This window comes from Cydia fagiglandana, chromosome Z, assembly GCF_963556715.1.
Source record: "Cydia fagiglandana chromosome Z, ilCydFagi1.1, whole genome shotgun sequence".
Classification (NCBI taxonomy): domain Eukaryota; kingdom Metazoa; phylum Arthropoda; class Insecta; order Lepidoptera; family Tortricidae; genus Cydia; species Cydia fagiglandana.
Genome location: NC_085959.1, coordinates 22,215,314 through 22,238,056, shown reverse-complemented (window position 1 = coordinate 22,238,056; position 22,743 = coordinate 22,215,314). Strand labels below are relative to the sequence as shown.

The 22,743-nt window shown below is 39.4% G+C and overlaps 2 protein-coding genes across 2 annotated transcripts; one reads left to right on the top strand and one right to left on the bottom strand.

The window, feature by feature from the left end:
- Nucleotides 1-707: 707 nt before the first annotated feature.
- On the bottom strand, nt 708-4,928 carry LOC134678220 (uncharacterized). The gene is made up of 7 exons (XM_063536690.1): nt 4,770-4,928; nt 4,535-4,627; nt 3,843-3,930; nt 3,507-3,626; nt 2,948-3,063; nt 2,466-2,601; nt 708-893 (listed from the first exon to the last, which is right to left on the bottom strand). The coding sequence occupies exons 1-7, from the start codon at nt 4,842-4,844 to the stop codon at nt 733-735; spliced, it is 789 nt and encodes a 262-aa protein (XP_063392760.1). The 5' UTR covers nt 4,845-4,928; the 3' UTR covers nt 708-732.
- A 3,935-nt stretch (nt 4,929-8,863) lies between these two features.
- On the top strand, nt 8,864-22,399 carry LOC134678071 (E3 ubiquitin-protein ligase UHRF1-like). Its single transcript, XM_063536513.1, has 16 exons — nt 8,864-9,091; nt 9,830-9,992; nt 11,141-11,525; nt 11,987-12,127; nt 12,378-12,580; nt 13,168-13,268; nt 13,495-13,699; nt 15,100-15,188; nt 15,557-15,641; nt 16,654-16,780; nt 17,155-17,304; nt 17,715-17,853; nt 18,524-18,728; nt 19,093-19,262; nt 19,924-20,022; nt 20,519-22,399. Exons 1-16 carry the CDS (start codon nt 8,942-8,944, stop codon nt 20,663-20,665), a joined length of 2,559 nt encoding a protein of 852 aa, XP_063392583.1. The 5' UTR covers nt 8,864-8,941; the 3' UTR covers nt 20,666-22,399.
- The last annotated feature ends 344 nt before the right edge of the window (nt 22,400-22,743 follow it).

Genomic DNA, 22,743 nt, shown 5'->3' with positions numbered 1-22,743 from the left:
CCTCAACAATGACGCTCCTCAGATCAAAGGATCTTGAACTATTATGAACTCTGTGTCTGTCAATTTTTTGCCATGTCCGGTCGGTCTGAAATTAGTCCGACAGGCTCTTTAGCCGGTTGTTAGTTGCACTACACAATCACAATCTTATTTGCAAAGTCACAGCTGTTTAGCTGCGTGACAAGTGTAACAACCCGCATGGAGTGGCCAAGTTTACTACTTATAAAATATTTAGACATCCTCCCCTACTTGTAAATAAGAAAAATCCGGAGACGTGGAAGGATACAGCCTGGTGACAGACTGACGGACAGTAGAGTCTTAGTAATAGGGTTTACCCTTTGGGTACGGAACCCTAAAAAGGGATGAAATTGTTTTGCGCTTGTCTGAAAACTATTTTGTTGTAGCTAGGTAATCAAGTACGAGTATCCGCTGCCCCCGCTACCTGTAAGCAAGGCTTGCTTGCCAGGATACCTAAGTATGTTCATCCGGCGCGACTCACGCGACTCCACATCAAAATTATCACCTGCGGAGTGCGAATCAATAAGTAAATATTTTTTTTAGGATACCTCCTATTAATTACTCTTTTCCTCGTAAAACAGCTAAAACTATCAATAATATGTAGTTAAAACATAAGAGATTCACCATAAACATGAGATACACTTATTGTTAGTTTCATTTCAAGAAATCAAAGATAAAAACAAAACAGTTACTTATATATACATCTTTATGATGAAATCATTTGTTACTGGGCCAAAACAATTTGGGATTGATTTCAGGGTCGGGGTCCGGGTAGTACTGCATGAGGTCCGCCACCGGGGCCTCCTGGTCCTCGTAGAAATCGCACGCGAGCAAATATTCTCTCTTGGAATAGTCATCTCCTTTGCAGAACATATCACCTGCAGGAAAATTATTGGCTTATACATATAAAATAACCGTGATGACGATGACTGTAATATGACGTAGTGTACAGATCCACTCCTAAATAAAATTACCTAATTTATAATTTTCAAAAATATCTGTGACACCAACTATGCGCTATACTTTTCTAATCAATTGCAAAAACCGGCAAATATTTACATCAGTAAAATTCATTAAGTAAATACATAAGTAGGTTCCCAAGAATTAGGATAGGTTTAACAGCCTCTTAGCCTAGTTAGTCGGTACCTAGTGACCCTGCCTACGAAACTGGAGGTCCCGAGTTCGAATCCTAGTAAGGGCATTTACTTCTGTTATCACCACAAATATTTTTTGAGTTATGGATGTTTTCTATGTATATAAGTATTTAAATATGTATATAGGTACCTATCTTCGTCTGATACCCACAACACAAGCCTTATTGAGCTTGCTGTGGGACTTAGGTCGATCTGTGTAAAATTGCACTATAATATTTATTTATTTATAGGTTTTATTGACTATCCGATTGCGCTATTTGCGCTATACCTGAAAAAGAAATACCTACGTTGATGCAATGAGAACCTGCAAAACTTACGTACCACGTACCTAATTAAACAGGGTTAGTATTGAATATATGTGTTTGCAAGTGTTTACGTGGTTTTACGGGATTTCATGTTCTTACCGTACACAGGTGACTAAGTTAACTTAAGGTTATACCCACGAGTATAATAGTTCGCGGGAAACCCTGATTGGTTGGAGGTACAATAGAGGATTTACCAGGAGTGTTGTTCAAGGCTGTGCACAGTTCACAGCACAGACATAGAGTCTTTCCAGAGCGAATGTTCGGTACGAACTCTGCGGGCTATTAGTACCAGAATTAATACCTATCTAAATGTTCAGGGGCTGTACAGGAGTGTGTGCCGGGTATTAGTGTGTCCCTAGTACGAATCCGAATCAAAGGGCATTTCCAACCAGCTTCAAGTCTTCGTTAACCGATGTCTTCGTCGAATTCTCGGTATTTACTGGCCCGAGACCATCTCGAGTGAGAACCTCCGAGAACGTTGCCACGAAATCCCGATCGACCAGCAGATCAAGCGCCGTAAGTGGAACTGGATTGGACACACAGACACACTCCGGAGGGGGCCCGACCATATACCTAAACAGGCCTTAGATTGGAACCCCCAAGGAAGGAGAAAGCGTGGCCTTCCCAAACAAACCTGGCGGCGTACGGTGTTAGACGAAGCGAAGAAGATCGGGAAGTCTTGGAGCGAAATGAAGCGAGAAGCTCAAGACCGATCTACATGGAGAGTCACTGTGGACGCCCTCTGCCCCATCTAGGGGACATAGGATCTTAAGTCAAGTAAGTCAAGTACGAATCCAGGCTGTTTTTACTGCTGAATGTACAATGGGTGACCAAGAATGTGCAAGGGCCGTGCGTCTGGACAGTGGCAGCCTTAATAACTCCGGACGACAAATGTTTCAGACGCCATTTTCTTTAGTGCTAAGTAAAAGAATCTGCGCGGTTCGTTAGTCCAATACGAGCGCCGACTGTTGCACTTGTTTATGTGTATTACCTTCCGAGTCGAGGATGTGCACGGGGCTCTGCGCCTCCAGCGCGCCCACGCAGTAGTGCTCCTCGGTCAGGTCGGGGTGCCAGTACATGATGGCATCCCGGCACGAAGTCCCAGCTATTGGCAGCAGGATTCTGTCCTAAATATTTTTATTTATTGTACATATTAGTATTTAATGACAGCAAGATTTGTGTCTATATATCCTGTAGCGTAAACTATGATGACGTGAATAAATGTATTTTCTTTTCTTTCTTCTTTCTTTGTAAACTGGTGTTACTTTGATCCTTGAGCTACGTTGATTAAGAACTATTTAGCTTTTTAATGAAACTCGACTTGTACAAGTAGGTAATTAGAGTTATTAACGCATTCTTACGATTTTTTACGGTGTACATTACTATGAATTCTGCTGAATTATTTACCCGTTCATAAGAATCAGAAATAAGTTATTTAAAGTCGTGAACTATTGCACGACACGTTATTATTACCTTGCAAATAATTTTGTTGTTGACGATGGGCTCCTTGACCTCGCCGGTGCAAAAGAACTTGCGCTTTTTGCGCATGATCACTGTGCTCACCTCCAGTACCGTCTTGATGGTATTTCCTTCAGAAAATTAGTTAATAACTTAATTGCGGTAAAATATTATATAATGACTCTGGCACTAATCGTGAAAATTACGATTATTTAATTAGTAGGCACATATAGAGTCCAAAATAAATCTTAACTCGCGCTACAATTTAACGGGTCCGGGGCGCCCCACTCTTCAGTTTTCTATGAAAGCAATACGTGATCACCGATCACCTGTCATAATAAAAGAAGTGTTAGAAGCCACGTCCCGGGCCCTAACCATTCTATCCATCCTTTATGCTTACATCTGTACCTACCTTAAATTTCTAATGGGCCTGGAAAAACTTAATGCTTCTCGTAAGTAACTTAAAAAACCATTTCCGTCACTTACGCGACAGCACAGGGGGATCAGTCTTTTTTTTTAATGGGAACCTTGGGAATGGGAACGTGTGTGAGTAAATAGGAGAGTTGGTAATTGCCTTTTTCGCCGTTGATCGCCTCGAGCTCGCGCATGCCGCGCGCCTGCGTCTCGCGGCTGTTCTGCTGCTTCATGTAATCGGACAGCCGCTGCATGGCCGATACGAACTCGTCGATCGGACCTGCCCAATGCCCATCCATCAAAATATAAGTTAGTAAACCCATTTAGGTACTATGAGTGTAAAGGTTCCGTCACACAGGCGCGCTTTCCTGGCGGGGCGTGAGCGTTAAAAGCGGCGCGCCCCGCTCACGCCCCTCCCGGAAAACGCGCCTGTGTGACGAAGCCTTAAGCTAAGTATAATGCGCTTTTATTGAAATTAAAACACGTAAAAGTTTACCTATTCCAAAACTGCTCCCATCTAAATAATTGAGGAACTGGAAGAAACGTAATGCTTCATCGGATTCTATTTCGTCCATAACCGGTCTCTGTAGACAAAAGATCAATGTAGACGCATTTTGTTATTTGTTTCAATAAAAAAAAACCAATCAAAGTGCGAGTTCGTTTAAAAAACTCGCTCACTCGAGGGTCCGTACAAAGTACCTATAAAGTATCTCATGTACATAACTATAAACAGAAAATACTTTTGATCAGAAGACTAGACTAGGCCGAAGGTATGGTTCCATCTTTTCGAGCGATGGCGCCATACCTTTGGCCTAGTCTCGAGTAGATGGCGACACTTTTTGTTATTTAACAAATTTAACTCATATCATATATCTGTGAAAGAATAAGGATCAAAGTCGGGTGGCGTTCTAAAATTTTTAAACATTTGTCGAAATATGGCACTAAATTCACTTTGACTACATAAATTTACTTTGACAATCCGCGCGCCACTTGTAACTCACCTTTAAAGGCGGGTTCCACCAGTGCGCGGCACAAACATTTTTGTACCGAATATGCTTATGCAGCACAGTCAGTGCCGAACACTGGCGGAATCTCGCCTTTGGGCTTACCGTATTGCGGACCCTGTACACAAGAAACCGCCGCCTTCAAACGAAAGCGGTTCCCTTCAAACGAAGTTAACGAACTTACGAATTTCCCACTCCATGCCCCGACATCTGAGTAGAGTGAGTTGACCCTACTCGGCATCCAGTCGGAGGAAGCGCGCGCCACCAGGATCGGGTGCTATAAATCAACCTTCATTTTATAGGCTCAAACTATAAATACACAAATATTAAGTTTTTTTTCTTTTTTTTATTAGAAAGTAACTTTTATTCATTTACAACTTTAATAATATCTATTTAGGTAACTACTAAGTTATATTTACCAGCGATGGCAAACCACTAAATACATTCTGAATCCAAAAAGCGAGGAAAATAAAATAAAATCCCAACGCGTGCATTTCTGCTCTAAGCAAACACGAACAAAAGCCAATTGTTAAAATAATAACGAGAGTAATCAATTTCTCCAATTAGTACCACAGTTTTAGTTTTTTTTTAACATTTAATTGACGCAGTAATAGATTACTCACCTAACGCGCTAGATAAAACATATACCTATACCTACCTAGGACTACTACGAAATATTTAAATAGAAATACCGACTCAAAGTGTTGGTAGGTAAATATGTACACCTACTTGTACTATACTTATTATAATAAATAATAACTTACTTAGTTAATGCGAATGACACTACTTCGTCCCTGGCCTCGATAGGGTCAAATGACAATGCTTATGTGCGTCAAGCAAATCTTGTCAGTAGCAATGTAAAGCAAACTAAAGAAGGGCAACACTCAAAGAGTAGTATTGCGCTAAGAAAAGCAGCAATGTACAATGTACATCGAACCAAAACTTTTTTTTCCGCTGAGCGCGCCTTGTCACGTACGTCAATTCAAATTGTCACTCGCGGATTCTCTATTGAAAATGTTTGAAATTGTTATTAATAGGTATGGACGGACAATTTAAAAGCGGTGTGTGATGTTGATAAAAATGATTAACTAATTTGAAGATCTCAAAATAAAATTGTAAGTGGACTATGCCGTTAAACAAGAATGTATGAATAAAATCATTGCTTCAGCAGGTAGATGTCATACTGGATTTTCATATTTTATTAGATTTCTCAGTTGGCACTGTAGGCATTGTAGGCACCTTAGATTTAATTAAGCACAGTCTTATTTAATATATTGGTATTTAATGGTGACACAGCAGAAATATCTCTTGAAATAGAATCGATTCAGAATGTAAACATTGTAAACCATTTGTAAACAAACAAGATGATGGCTGTCATTCGCGATCCACATTCCACAGATAAAACACAGATGACACGCGATTTTCGAATTATTCGAACACAGTGTTGCTAACCCGCGATTTTTCAAATTTGCCGCCGTTTGCTACTGACAAGATTTGCTTGACCCAGTATAGTTTATTCTTACATTCTTCATACAAAGTTTAATTTTGGGATCGAAGGAATGATAGGCAGGTGCAGCCATTAACTACCTATAGGTAACTTATAAGTACGTAGTTCTATGGGACGATTAGAGTACCTACCCTTCGCGCATAGTAAAATTTTTAAATATGCCGCTTTCTTTCTACTGGCGGAAATGGCTTGACAGACTTATAGAGTCTGTGCGGAAAGAGAAGAGTCGTGGGATTTGAGGGCGCGCCAGTGCTATTTTATGGTTTTTGCTATGCTGACAACACTGGTCACGTGATTATAGTACGACACTAAAGGTCATGATACTTGAATCCCTTTTGTTCCGGTTTTTTACCACGGCTTACTAAATGGAGCGGGTGGTGCTGTCGGCTCGTCAACTCAATCCTCTGATTTAGCACAGGCACTAGTTTTCTTTTTAAAACACACTTGTTTTTATGTCTCAGATTCTAAAAAGTGACAGTGCGATTGACAAAACTGCTAAAACTAGTTAAGAATCTGCCCAATACAACTGTAATTTTAGTACCAAACAAGATTTATGTACTGCCTAATAAGTGCAGTTCAACAGTTATTAAAACCTGGTAGATCGTGTAGAAATTGGGCAATAGAACTGTAATTTTATCTGGGATATATTTCCCATTGTAAAATTGACTTGTATTTTAATGTCTTCTTCTTCCTCGCGTTATCCCGGCATTCTGCAACGGCTCATGGGCGCCTGGGGTCTGCTTGACAACTAATCCCATGATTTGACGTAGGCACTAGTTTTACGAAAGCGACTGCCATCTGACCTTCCAACCCAGAGGGTAAACTAGGCCTTATTGGTAAACTTGACTTGTAATATATGTGTACATTATTAATAATAAATAATACCTATGAATAAAAATAGTGCATAAGTAGGTAGGCCTTATTGGGATAAGTCCGGTTCTCTCATCTCACGATATTTTACTTCGCCGAAAAGTCACTGCTAAATATGAAATATAATTTCGTAACTAACAGAACCTACAAATAAAGAAATATTTTATTAGAAAAAGTTTTATTCAGAACCTAGTAAACGAACTTACAAATAAAGAAATATTTTATTTGAAAAAGTTTTATTCTTTGTAATCGAAGTCTGAATTAAAATATTCTTATGTTTGAGCTAGCTTCAGAACAACCGGGGACACTCATAGAACTATCTTCATCTGAACTGGATGTGCTTGAATCCGGCACGTAGATTACGAATTCTTGCATATCACCTACTTAGCGGTCTTTTATTCCGATACCGTAGGTACTTTTACAGAATCCTGAAAAATAAATTACATATAATATATGCATAAAATGACAAGTATCAAGACTATTTGTCAGTTATTTTAAAGATCATGAATGACCTGCATATTTATGAAAATTAATATATTTTGAATGAATATACTTACCGATTATGTACCGGAGACAAGTTACTTAGGGAGCTTATTAAATAGGTAATTATTTAATATTAAATACAACATCAATACCCGCGAATAGCGGAAACACGTTCCGCGACTTTTTGTAAGTCGATAGTCGGCTTTTAGCCGTTTTCTTCCCGCTGACAAAACCGAACAATGTTAAATATAATTTTCCTTGTGGTTTTATGTACGGTTTAATCGTGTTTTGAAAATATTTTATACATAAAACATGCGGTTTTTGTTAATAAAAATATACATTGACAGAAGTTTGTTTATTTTTACAAGACAGGTGTCAAAGGTTTGATTGCCATATAAAATTTAAAATGTTAGTTCCCGTTTCTGCCACGACTCTTCTCTTTCCGCACAGACTCTACAGTCATAATAGAAGAGGACGAAGAGGATTAAAGCCCCCCATTCACACTTCTACCGTGTAGTCCGCCTCGTTGGGTAGGATTGTGTATGGAGGTTGCGGACTACGTGCCGTCCTACAACACCCAAGTAGGATGCCTCTTGGGTCCTACGGATCCTACGAGCCCCGCCCACCGTTGTAGTCCGCCGCGTAGGATTGTGTGTGGGTTGTCGTCCTACGTTGCGGCCTACCGTGATTGACGTATGACGTTTGCTCCGTAGTCCTGCAAGGCGATCTACAGCGTAGGATGGTGTGTGAGCTATAATCCTACGCCGTAGTCCTGCGAGGCGGACTACAAGGTAGGAGTGTGAATGGGGGCTTAAGGAGTTAGAAGATATAGCCGGCAAGACAACTTTTTCAGTGGAAAAGCGCCAAATTATAGTTGGTCAAGCAGATCAGTAGAAAAAGGCGGCAAATTTGAAAAATGTAGCTGCGCAGGGGTATTGTCTCAGAAAATTAAAATTTCGCGCCTTTTTCTACTGACAAGATTTGCTTGACCATCTTTGATCTATATCTATGAGAACAAAACCCTTCGCACCTACTTTTTTAAATTTCGTTTTTTTATACTGACGGAAATGGCTATAACTAGACCAATAGACAGACTTTATCTAAATCCTTATCGTCCTATAAAGTAATCTTTCTGTAATAGTGCTTATAATTAAATGAATTGGTTGCGAGTTTAATTTTTTTAGGTATACTGCTAATGAAAGAACAATGAGTGCAAACCTCGTATGTCCAAACTTGATCCAAACGTCGCGCATTAACGTCGGGGTGTCGTGCGGTAGTCTGTTACGGCAGGGGTAGGAAACTAAGAGAGTTAGACCAAGAAAAGTCTGCAATCGGTCTGCAATGATTTTGATAGCCCACGCAGTGCAAGTATTATTTTAAATGTAAAATTTCTATGAAATTATGGCGTATAAATAACACTTGCACTGCGTGCGTTACGGTTATAACACTTCACGCCTACCATGCGCCTTCATTTTTTAAATTTTCCGGCCTTTTCTACTGACGGAAATGGCTTGACAGAGTATATTCATTGTGTTAAATGAAACATAGGTGGCAACACTATCATAAAAACCGCGCCTGAACCGCCAAACCACGCCAAACAAGTAGATCATAAAAAAAAAGTCATTTGACGTTTGTCGCTGCCGTTGAGTCTCGCGACTGCTGTTATTACACACAATTTCGCGCCATTTCAATGATTACTACTTTTCATTGCTGTTTGGCTTTATTTAAATAATGCACGTACGTGTAAGAATATTTGGCAAACCCGACACCGTGGTCGCGGTTAACTCGAAACTAACTAAAATAGAACAATTTCGACATATCATAAATGATACGTTTAACATAGACCCAAAATCTCAACGGCTGTTATACGGCGGCAAATTGGTATGTATTCTTCAAATATTCATCTTGGTTCAATTTTGTTACAAAAATAACATGTCTCGTAACGATATGCATGATATGCGACTCTTTTTTGTATGTTTTGTTGCTTTTCTAACTTTGAGAAAACCATTGAATTGTGAAAAGTCTATTGTTGGCTTGGAGATATGGAATAAGAAATCTTACACTCATTGATCTGCTATGGCGAAATTAAATTCAATGGCGTCTTTGCCAAAATGAAACAGGGCCCATGGCCAACGCCTCTTACATTACACTCCCTGTCCGCAACCCAGCCACGAACATTATGCCGCAAATATACATGGGGGCAGTCTAGATACTTGTTTATGTGGCCCTAGCGAAAGACCACACCAATTTAGTAGATACCAATTAGTGACATACGTTACTAATTGGTATCTACAGTAATCTCATGTTTTCGTTCCTTGTATTTAGTTATATTAGGCCCACTTGCACCATTCCACTAACCCGGGGTTGACCGGTTAAACCTGGAGTTACCATGGTTACCGGTACAATTTGACACGGTTAAAGATTTAACTGCTTAATCCCGTGTAAGTGGGATGGTGCAAGTAGGCCTTAGCTCTCTGATTTCTATGGACTCTATTGAGTCTGAAATGATAACAAATTCGATTCTGAATTTAAAACCTACAGGTTGTTATATGGCTGGTAAATTTAGGTCCTTGGGACTAAATTAACTATACACATATTAAAAATAAACTAATATTACAGCTGGATGATGGATACACATTCCATGATTACAACATTAAACTTAATGATGTCATACAACTCATGGTGTGCTCACAACCCGAGGCAACTGCCGAGGTCAAAAAAGAGGCTGAACCCAAAACTGAATCTAAAGAAGACATCAAGACCAAAGAGAGGAATTATATAGGTATGAATCATGTTGTTAGTATTTAGTAAGTTTTAATAATAGATGAGAACAAAATTATGTTCTCTTTACATTGTTGAAAACAAATTGTTGTAATAAACTAAGAATACTTGTTCTACATATATGTAGAGACAATATCTCTTTTCGTTAAGCTGTTAGTTTTGTGGCTTGTGGTACATTATGTTGTAGTACTGTATTGAACTGATTAATAATAAATTTCTGTTTTGTTATGGTTGTTCTGAGCCCTTTTACTGTTTTATTGAATCCTGTGTATGATGTTAGTTAGGACTCTTTAGATAATAATTGTGTGTTTGTGTTTTTTCAAGCATATATACCCCACAACAAAGTATCTCACTAACTTGATAATTTGAAATGGCCCTGGCTTGTACAAGTAGTATTTATGTTTAATTTTATCTTATACAGGATGATTCAGGAGACGTGAGCAGGACTAACACTGCGCATTTCGTAAATTATAAGCAACTGTTTCGTATCAGTATTAGTGAGATAAACGTTAATTTTCTAGTCAAGTTGAAAAAAAAAGTTATTAATTTATTTACGACATGCATGGTCACCCTAAAATTACAACACTAAACTACCGATACTCTGTGTCAAATTTAATGTCATCACTATGTCATCACTGTCATCAAGGTCTGGTTACTTTTGAAAACTCGTATCTCACTCAAGTTTGACAGTTATTTTCTTCGTAATCATAACGCTGTCATTACGGTTAAAAAGTTTTTATGTTCAGTGATTAGGTCTTGTAGGGTGACCATGATTGTAGAGAATTAAACTAACCCTCACTAAAAAGTTAAAAAATAGGAAAAACTGTTGTTGTTCGCCTAAATACGACGGTGATCGATCAATTATTAGTTACTGAATGTGCAGGATTAGTCCTGCTCACGTCTCATGAATCACCCTGTATAGCTATTATAAAATATTTTTGTGTTAAATTGAAATAAGATCTTTCTGTACCAAGTGTGATGAAAATTATTTTTTATCCCTTGCTTTTTTTTTAGGATAGATAAAATACTAGATGTAGTATTTTTAGTTAAAGATACTAGAATATTCAATTCATGAAATATTTTACTTTGAGCAGAATATGCCCAAAGAAAGCTAGATGTCACATTTTAAGAATGTTTTATTTTTTTAAGATGCTGAAAGCATAATATATCAAATTGGAGATTTAATTGACATGAAAGATCGTGAACAAGGTGCCTGGTTTGAAGGTAAAATAGTGAGGATAGTGCAGGATCCTGATGCGCCCGCTCCAGCGCCAGCCATTACCAACACTACCACCACTAAAGAAAGTGCAGGGGAAGAAAGTGATTCAGAGAACAAGCCTCCAAGCGACTCAGAAAACAAGCCACCAAGTGAGACTGCTAATAGTAACTCTGCAAAACCAAAAAAGAAAGGTATTGCTGATTATTTCACAAAAACGCCAAAGAAGAAATCTATTGAGAAAGTAGTGAAGCCTAAGAGTCCAAAGGATCTGCCCACCAGCGGGCACTTGTTGTACAAAGTGCAGCTGGATGACGAGTAAGTACCAAAATGTACCCCCAACACAGCCGAGTTGAGTATGCTGCTGAATACCGGGCCGGCAGTATCCAATGAAGATTCCCTCCACCTCGCAGCCGAGTCGGGCATGCTGCAGGATACCGGGCCGGCAGTGTCTGATGAGGATTACCTCCACCTCTGACAAAAAAAAAACCCTGTCCATAAGATGTATATCAAAATGACTTAAGCAGATGTTTCTAGTGAGCCCAAATTCGATGGCAGTAAAGTATTGTGTAACTGTGGGGAACCAGGGTACAAGTTCCATACGACTTCCCATGAGACTTATACCTCTTTCACCTAAGCTACAGAAATAATACATTAAAATTGGACAGAATTCAATAGTTAATATTCAAAATTCAATAATTTATTTTACAAGTAGAACATGTTAACTCTATTATGAAACCATAAATGTTAATATTAATTAATTTTTTTTTCAATTACAGTGATTCTGACACATTCCACTATTGTAAATTGAAGGAGATAAGACCAAGAGCAAGAACGGCCATAGATATTAAAGATCTGAAAGTAGGACAAACAGTTATGATAAACCATAACCCAGAGAGCCCATTAGAAAAAGGATATTGGTATGTTATTGATTTTATAAATAACTCTGATGCTAATTTTATATCAATGTAATTATTTTATCTTTCTTAATTTAATATTATGCTGGTCAAGCCGATCTTGTCAATAGAAAAAGGCGGTAAATTTGAAAAATGTAGGTGTAAAGGGTTATCGTCCCATAGAAAATTTAAATTTCGCGCCTTTTATTTACTGACAAGATTTGCTTGACCAGCTATAAATGTATTTTAAGTGGCAAAGACAACTGGTTTGTAGGTATGACTTTAAAGTAGAAGAAATAAAGAAACTGCGTCTTACTCATGAGCTCATGGGTACACTGTACCTGGGCCCCGAAGCAGTACCGCAGAATGACACTAGAGCCCGTGTGCACGACAAAATCTTCGCCATTGAAGACATCGTGCCGCTCGCCGAGAGAACTGACCAGTACAACCAGATGATGATAACTCAACCTGACAAACGTAAGTAATATTATCCTTCTAAGGCCCAGCTATACAAATGAATAACCCAAAATTTGCCACTGAAATTTGAACCTATAGTGCAGGGAATAGAGTTCATTTTTAATTGTTTGAAAATTTAACGAAACAACAGAAATGCAATGCTGTTCCAATTGAATATGTTAAATTTGGTACTATAGGTAGGACCTTGGGCCTTAGGAGGTTATTAAATTTCTGCGAGTGTCCAAGTGTGATTTGTTCGACTCAGTGTATTTTGTAGTGTAGTGGAGGCCTTGGTCACTTTTTCTTAGTATATGACATTTATTTCAGTTTATATTTTAGTCACATTTTTGGTTATGTCTATGTCTTCCTTAGTCTACATCAGTGGTCGGCAACCTTTTAGCAGCCAAGGGCCACATAGTAGTTAACGGAGGTGACGCGGGCCGTACTTTGTTAATATTTATGACTTTATGAGACATTGTCGTTTGTCACTATTACATACAAAACAGCCAAGGCGGCACTCGGGCCGCAAGTGACAGGTTCACGAGCCGCTTGCGGCCCGCGGGCAGCATGTTACCGACCGCTGGTCTACATCATAACTAAATTTTCAGGTTCAATGCCTCTGAACTGCTTGACATGCCGCGATAATGAAAATGCGCGTTGTAAGGATTGCGGATGTTTCCTGTGTTCAGGAAAAGAATTTCCTGATAAAGTAAGTATTTTACGTAATATAGTTAGAATGATATTTATAAAGCAGGTCAAATCGTGATGTCAGCAAAATTTGATGATCATGAATCATGGATAATTCTTTATATTTATTTATTTGTATACAGTGGCAGGACGTCCACAGACTACTCACCTGTCATACTTATACTCATCTGTCATACAAGTAAAGACACGATCAGTGTGGTGATATTGTATTGATTTCCGCATTGCAGATAGTGCTATGCGACGAGTGCAACAAGGGCTTCCACATGATCTGCCTGGAGCCGCCGCTGACGGAGCTGCCGGAGGACGACTGGTACTGCCCGGAATGCAAGCGCGACGCCAGCGCGGTGGTGGCGCCCGGCGCCAGCAAGCAGCGCAAGAAGGCGCCCGCCTCCACCACCACCAGGGACTGGGGCCGCGGCATGGCGTGTGTCGGTAGGACACCAGTTTTTTTTTACTCCTATGACATGCATTTGAATAACTGGAAAGCAGGGTAATTTTAAAATCTGAAAGTATCGACTAAACTAGATGCACTTGTAGCACGCAAGATGTCTTGATAAGATAAGCATTGCAGTAGCCTAAGGCACTGGTCCCACCGCGAGCTAGTAAGCTATGAGCTATCGGCTATAAACACGAACAAAAGATAAGCACTCCCGTGTAAATAAAAGAGACACGGCGATATTTATAGTTACTCGCCCAGCGGTGAGCTATAAATATCGCCGTGTCTCTTTTGTTTACACGGGAGTGCTTATCTTTTGTTCGTGTTTATAGCCGATAGCACACAGCTTACTAGCTCGCGGTGGGACCAGTGCCTAAGGAACGCAAGCAGTGCATATAGATGTTGTGTGTGGCAAGTTGTCTGGTGCATGTTTCGCATTGAGCAGATTGGCCCGAATCTTGCCCCACCAGCAGCTAAGGACTAGCTACTTCTCGTTATTCCATTCGGTGATGTGTTACGGTCTAGAATTCTGGGGCACAGCTGCGGAATGGCAGCGTGTATTCATTTTACAAAAACGTGCAGTACGGATTATATCATACGCTCCACACGGAACCCCCGCTAGGCAACTCTTCATAAATTGCAATATAATGACACTCACGTCACAATACCTATTTTACATAGTTAAATATATTAGAAGTAACATACACCAATTTCCAATAAAAATATTCAAAAGTGCACGTATTACACAAAAACACAACAATATGTTGGACTCGACATGTTGTTGACTTGCTAAATCCAACAAAACGGTATCCGTTGCAGGGCCAGGTATCTATAATAAACTACCCGACACCATTAAAAATATTGAAAATGACCTGACATTCTACTCCGAATTAAAAAAATGGCTAACTAGAAATGCATTTTATGACATGTCAGAATATAATAATTATGATTTAATCGTTACTTAATTTAATATTTTATTTATTTGAATTGTATTGATTATTTTTATATTGTTTTATTTTATTTTAATGAATTGTAATTTAATTGAAATGGACCTAATTAATGAATAACCCTTTTGACATGTAAAGTTTGTAATTTTATGAATAAATGAATATGAATATGAATAAGTGTTGCTCAAGTATAAAGTACTTCTGGTTTAGTATTTAGTATCGATTATTTAATTTTAACTTATTTAAATTTTATTGCTCGATAGAAATAAGTGCAAATGGCGGACTTTAATACTTAAGGCATTCTCTACCAGTCAACCACAGGGCGAAACAGAGATGCAGTATAGACTGAATATACCTTTATGAAAATACCAGTATAAAATAACCAATTAAATCTTGATCCTCCACTGTGTTTTTAATGTTACACACCAGTGATGGTTGTTTCGTTTTAGGAAAGACCAAAACTTGCTCCATGCCTGCCAATCACTTTGGACCCATTCCCGGCATCGAAGTCGGCATGTGCTGGAGGTTCCGGATACAGGTATGTCACGTTTCGCTCACGCTTACGCTCGGTGAGAGTGAGAGAAGGACACGAACGTCCAGTATGTTCGTTACAAAATTATACATGCTGTAATTGCCTACTTTCCTACTAGTCAAATCAGCTTCTATTTTAGAACTGTCAAAACGATTTGCTAATATGGAATTTATATGAAAACGTGTGTAGCGACGTCACAGTCAAATCACGTACTTTTCATACTTCCATCCGATTTATTAAATAGAAATTGTGTTTAAAAATAACTGCTATGTTTTTCTAATCATGAATATCATGATCTGGTGCTTTATTTCGTGCACGGTGTGAAATAATTTATTTTAAGTAGAGGAAAGTACCCAATAGTAATGTGGTTTCAGCTGTCGGAGTCGGGCGTGCACCGGCCGCCCGTGTCGGGCATCCACGGCCGCGACGAGGAGGGCGCCTACAGCATCGTGCTCTCAGGTACCGCTCCTACCCAACTCCCATACTTTGTCTCCGTCATACAAAGCAACAACAACAACTCATACTAACGTGCCTGTGTTCTCACATTTTAGAATAATTTTTGCCATGTAGTAGTTTCAAACAAAATATTTGTAATATATTTCAGCCAAAGTTAAAGTAAATAATAAATAAATATTATAGGACTATTCTTACACAAATTGTCGAAAAGGCTTATGTTGTGGGTAGATGCCTACTTAGATAATGTTATTTATGATATGATATATAAATATGATAGAACACACCAATAACTCAGGAACAAATATCGGGTGTTGACAGCCCCTTAACATAAAGCCTGGTCCATGTTCACAAATTATCAAACAGCGTCTTATTCATATTGCCGATTTTGGAAGCAGGCCATGTCGCGAGTTTCGTGATCCGTCGCGGTAATATCATCAGATTGTGGAGCGAGCTATTCTGTTGCGATTTACGTAGTCCTTATTGATGGTTGCTAACAGATAATATCACGAATAATCAAACATCAACATTTATTCAGCAAATAGGCCACAAGGGCACTTTTACATGTCAACATTGAATTTACATAAAAGCAAAAATAATAACATCAACAATTTTATAAATAAAACTAACAATTCAATCTAACGTATTACAATTACTAAGAGATGTATATGGTCTCTTAAGGTCGAATTACATACAAAATACAGATACAAAACACACAAAAAATAAAATCTCTATTTAGAGGTGTAAAAGTCTCTAGGTGTCAGAACTATAAGATTATAGTTTATCAAGTTATCCTTAGAGATGTATAGGGTCTCCAAGAGCCAATATCCTGTATAATTAATAATACATTAGTTAAGAGAAAAGAAACATACGAGAGCAGAATGAGGCGTCTCACTGTTATTAATTAATAAAAATATACCTAATTGTTTTTTTATAGTCGATACTGCACGACGAGGTACCTAAGAGCACTATAACTATACGACTTAAAAATGACAAAGAGACGTGTGTGATTGTGCAGGCGGGTACGAGGACGACGTGGACCACGGCGACGAGTTCACGTACACGGGCAGCGGTGGCCGCGACCTGTCCGGCAACAAGCGCACCGCCGGCCAGTCCTGCGACCAGACCCTCACGCGCGAGAACAAGTTCGTTATTTACACTACTTTCACAACACGAGCGTTGTGTTTGCGTTGGAGGCGGTTTGACGCGCTATTTCCTCAGCGTTCACTGCAAAAACTGCCTCGCTTTATATTACGCTCACACATATTCCCGTCCACTGTAAACCACAGAGAGGTTTTTAATTCTGTTTTGTTTTTTAGTTTAACGTATTTGCAGTTAATTATTACTCTTTTTTGAGTTTCCATAGTCAAAAAGTTAATAAGTTTTGTCAGGAATAAAATAAAGTATGATTTTCTGTGCTTATGCTCCACTGACAAATAACTCCAAACTATACCCATTATCATCAAATCGGCATCTGATGACGGGTTAGAAATAAAGGGTGTTTTTCCGTATTGTACAGAGCGCTGGCTCGCAACTGCGCGGTGGCTAAGGTGTCCGAGGAGGGCGGCGACGCGGGCGACGCGTGGCGCGCCGGCAAGCCCGTGCGCGTCGTGCGCTCCTACAAGATGCTCAAGCACTTCCCCAAGTTCGCGCCCAAGGAGGGCATCAGGTAGGCCGCAGTTGCTTCCATGACAGGACGAGTTCCGGGGACTTGTACAGAGGGGAGAAATTTTACCTTTTCGACGCTGTGTCAAACACAAAAGCTGTTATTCGGACGCCACGTCACCGAAGTGTCAAAACTGAAATTGAACTGCACGTATATAGCATATGCACGTAGGTCTATGTTGCTGTGACCGATTAAGCCGTCTTTGGCGTTGGACCTGCGGTGCGGATATATCGGTCATTGGCGTCCAAAAGGTTAAACAACATTTCCATAATACTGTGTGGCGGTCGGTTCATAGACAATTGGACATCAATGCGATTTAGGCGATTTTTACAAAGTCCCACTCGCACGTGATTCACAAGCAAAGGATGACGATTTCATACATATTATGTAAAAATTCAACATTTGTATTTTAGATACGATGGCATCTACAAGGTTGTGAAGTACTACCCGGAGCGGGGGCTGGCCGGGTTCCGCGTGTGGAAGTACCTGCTGCGCCGCGACGACCCCGAGCCCGCGCCCTGGGCGCCCGGCGCCAAGAAGTACCCGGCCATCGTCAGTATACTCCACTATTCCGACTGACTGTCAACCACTTTTCACTTTCCACTATACCTTGTATTCACAAATGTCCCTCAACTATCGAAGCAAAAATACCTCAATTCATTCACTAAGCTGAAGATCATCTTTTTCAACACCCGGGTTGAGTTCAACCGGGCAAAAAACGGCGCACTACCCCAGAAACCGGTCGTCTATATCTGCGTACAAAACAACCCGCTGGGCGGGTTGCACGGCATCTGAGCAAACATTACGAGTGCCTACCAGGCGGGTTCTCGGTAGTCAAAGTGTTAACAGACTGTTTGTACACTCAGCTGCAACAGTGCATGGCCAGATTATAAACGAATTCTTATCATAATAGGTCCTAGCAATATTGCAAAATGCTGTACGTTACATCTCGTAACGCTCGTTATAAAAGAGCAACATGTTTTTAACGCTACGTCTACAGTATGTACCATCATAAACCTTATCGGAATGTATGAAGGCCATATTACATACACTAACAGCGCGCTTATGAACGTCTGGCGGTCAAAGGGTTAATTCGTAAGCAAAATAACATAAATGTAACTCTTGTGATGCTCTTCTGTCTTTGTCTACATTAAAAAAACCCTATATTTAAAAAATAAAAGTTAATGTTACCTTAACTAATACATTTACGTTTAAATTCTAGTACCCCGAGGGCTACTTAGAGGCTGAAGCACTGAAGCTGGCACTGAAAGCAAAAAATGCTAAGAATGCCAAAGCGCAAAAAGCAGGGAAGAAACGTGCCATCCGCGAGATGTCCAGCTCCTCCGAGGAGGACGAGGCGCCTCCGAAGCGACGCAAGAATAATACTCCGGCGCAAAAGAAAAAGAGCCCAGTTCAAAAGAATAAAAGTAAATAATTGAACCCTTTATAGTCGTATATTCTTAAGTACAATAGATGATATTATATAAACTGAAATATGTATCATACACCAAAGAAAAAGTGATTAAGTTCACAACAAGTGGTCAAGTCGGTGGACTTGGTCACTTTTTATTTAGTGTATGATATGTTACAAGTCCTACAGATTTTGTACGAATGTTTTATACTACAACATTAATAACTTCCATTTCTGTGTATGTAATATGAAATATTGTCTTTTTTCGTTGACTTTAAACTAAATGATCACGATTATTCGCAGCTCTCTATATTTCTCTACATTTCATTGTTGGCATTCCTTTTAGATTAGAGCCTAATAAATCTTACCGTTTATTTCAGTATTAAAATTCACATCTCCGACGAAAAAAGCGGCCGCGAGTGAAGCGAGTCCGCCAGTGAAGACCGAGAGAGGGCTGAGCGAGGAGGAGCGGCAGGTGATCGCGGCCGACGAGCTCAACGCCAAGCTGTGGAGCGAGTGCCTGATGGTGGCCGAGACGCGCGGGAAAAAAGTGCGTACCTTGCATACATACATACAGTCTGCAGCAGAAGTTGCTAAGCGGGCGAGGTGTTCAAAATTACCTTGACGCGCTCTTATTCTCTTGACAATAAAGCCGCGTCAAGATCATTTTGAACACCTCGCCCGCTTAGCAACTTCTGCTGCTGACTGTACATGTCCCGTATATTTTACTGACGAAGCTCCTAGCAAAATGGCAATATATCGTGACGTCACCATGTCATAGAAATTACGATTTTGGCGGTGAAATATTGCGTTTCGTTATTTATAAAAAGAACTTAAATTAGAAACTGCTGCAACAGGTCTTATTGTGATAAATTGCTAATAGTCAATCTATTTAACTATATTTAGTTATAAAATTCAACACGTGTCAACAACCCTATAGAATCGTACGCAGCCGTTCAGCATAGAGTAGAGCAGAGGTCGGCAACCTTTTAGCAGCCAAGGGCCACATAGTGTTAACGGAGGTGACGCGGGCCGTACTTTCTTATTATTTATGATTTTATGAGACATTGTCGTTTGTCACTATTACGTACAAAATAGCCAAGGCCGCACTCGAGCCGCAAGTGACAGGTACACGAGCCGCATGCGGCCCGCGGGCCGCAGGTTGCCGATCGCTGGAGTAGAGTGATAAGAAGTGGTGTGTTGTGTAACAGGAGTTCGTGGAGTACGTGGGCCAGATGTTCCTGTGCATCATCTGCCAGGAGGTGGCGGCCGGCGCCGTCACCACGCCCTGCCTGCATAACTTCTGCGGGGTCAGTAACACACACCTTGTCGTTATGTACATTATAATTCATTTTTTGATAAGTTGGAGAGAAACTACATATATTAATTACTAAAAAAATTCGAATCGTTTTTAGTCTATTCTTACCCCCTTATTTATAAAACTTTACGGGTCTGATTTAACTCAATTATGTTTTATCCCTTTCTTACAAATACATGAAGTCAAATAGACAGATAAAGACAAACGATTAGCTAATTGAGTCTTGTAGCGCGTTTATGAATAAGGGGGTTAGAAAACAGGCATTACTCAGTCGTGAAATCTGAAACAAATGAAATTGTAAGTGTATTTGGATAGGTTATAATAATTATCAGCTTTCATTAGATACCTATTTCTTTAGGATTGTATGAAATTTTGAAAAGTCATTGAGCGGAGAAGCCATACATGTGATGCGATTTCGTTTGTTTTCTCGCCGTGTAATACCAAGCTTAGTTAGGTTCCGAGTTTAGGAGTCAAATTGTTTTTTTCAGGCATGCCTGAAGTTAGCTTTCAAGTCGACGGGAGCGCGCACGTGCCCGTGCTGCCGCGCGGAGCTGGGTGCGGAGCCGGCGCACAACGCGCAGCTCACGGCCGCGCTGCGCGCCGTCATGCCCGGCTACGACGCCGGACGGAACTAGCCACCACCGCCCGCCTACAGACCCACACTGCCTACCAGGTACATGGATATTTTGCGGACACCAAACCGACCTCGATTTTAATTACCAGCGATGATTGTTTTACTTATTTTATTTTTTAAAGTTGATTTTAACTGTTACCGAATAACACAGGAGGCATATTAGTTAACCGTAATTAACAATAAAAGTAACGACTTGTTCTGATACACTTTATTGGAACATGTTTTTCACAAGTTGATTTATCGGGGACTTCGCCCAGCGTCAGATATTATGCAGAATAATGGGCAAAATTGTTTTAATATACAGAGGTAATTAAATTTATAACGTTTTTTTAATGCTTAACTCGAATCACCTGAGACTGATACTAGAATCCATAGTACAAATTTCGATCAAAATATAACAAACCGTAAAACTTACGTACCTAATACGAGTTGGGCGACTAAATGAAACAAATTGAAATGTTCAACAAAATTATGCAAACATTATAATTAATATCGAATCAACGCCGCACATAGACTATAATAATTGGAGTTGATTATCTCAATTTGTATTAATCAAAATTAACTTCGATCGTATTAATTTCGTCATAATTAAGCTAAAATGTACCTACGTGATTAAGTGTTAAAGACTGTTTAGTCTAATGTTGATTATTTTACTACCTCTATAGATTTAAGCAGGCATATTGTATTACAGGAAAGCTAAGAAATGATTCTCAGGCAATGTGGCTTGTTCATATGACATATTGCAGCACAAGGTTATAGATATAATGATAATTATACGTTAAGTATTTAAATTGTGTAAGATGGGCAGCCCGAAGAAGCTGAGCTTCTGTTGCTGACGCTGCGCTCGACAAGTTGCACTTAAAAGTACAAGTCACAAATAGAGCCTTGTAATAAGGTATTTACAGACATCGTACATTTCGTAACTTTATCGGTGCAGCGTAGTTGAATCAAAGGTTAGTAGTTGAATTAAAGGTTAAACTTATTGCTAAAGACAATTTTTAGAGAGATGCTCCATTCAGGTTAGTTTAACTGTTATTCATTATGGCCGGCTCATGTAGCCTGGGTTCCTTGTGCTTGGCTCATAGTCCCAAGAATTGGCGTAGGCACTCGTTTCTACGAAAGTGCCATTGACCTTCCAACCCAGAGGAGAAACTAGGACTTATTGGCATTACTGGTTTCCTTACGATGTTTTTATTTTTGCTCCCTTTGATCCCTTTAACGCAACAATGCTGCACTGCAATAGATACAAAATTTACCATAAAATATGCCATTTAATTAATCTCCATAAAAAAATACTACACCGTAAAGTCAGTTTTTTGTTTGGCCATATACCAATAGAGGATAACGCTAATGGCTGTGTACTGGTATATTGTGTCAAACGATTGTGTTTGTCGAGCGCAGCGGTTAACCGCAATAAATCTTCGTAAGAATTCCACTGTTTTTGTTGACGTTTTTTGTTTTTTATTTCTTGATTTTAGTGGAGATCGCAATGACGTTCTTAATTGACCTTTTAAATTATGAGAATACCCAACTGGCAAATTAATACATTTTTTAAATTTAATAGATGACTAGTTCTTTTTATTAATCTAAGTATACTTTTATATATTTTACCTCGCGAAAAAAAAAATACACCCTTCAATTAAATTTTATCATTTCATTTGTAACAGTATGCTAGTTGGGTACATTTTCTTAGCACATACTATTTAATTTTTTTAATAAAATTTTAAAACTTTAATTTTTCGTTGTTTCTTTCATAACAGATTTATGATACTTTATCCAGTTCTCATAGTTGGCATGTAATGCAGTCTTCCTATAACTTGCCCAACCGTAATATATTCTAGAAAAAAAATCATGCCACACGTAACCTAGGTAGGCGATAGCTAAGTATACATTAAATTTTTGAGTTCTCGTAATTCGAAATAATTCCGAATATAAATAGTAGATCCTGCTCTTACATCATAGTTGCGCCCGAAAGTTACTGGACAAAGACGCCAGTGCTGCCACGATCCACTCACCCATATTATAGCTGCCGATAATGTAGATACGTTGGTTGCCGCTGAAGCCTAGTCAAACAAAGTA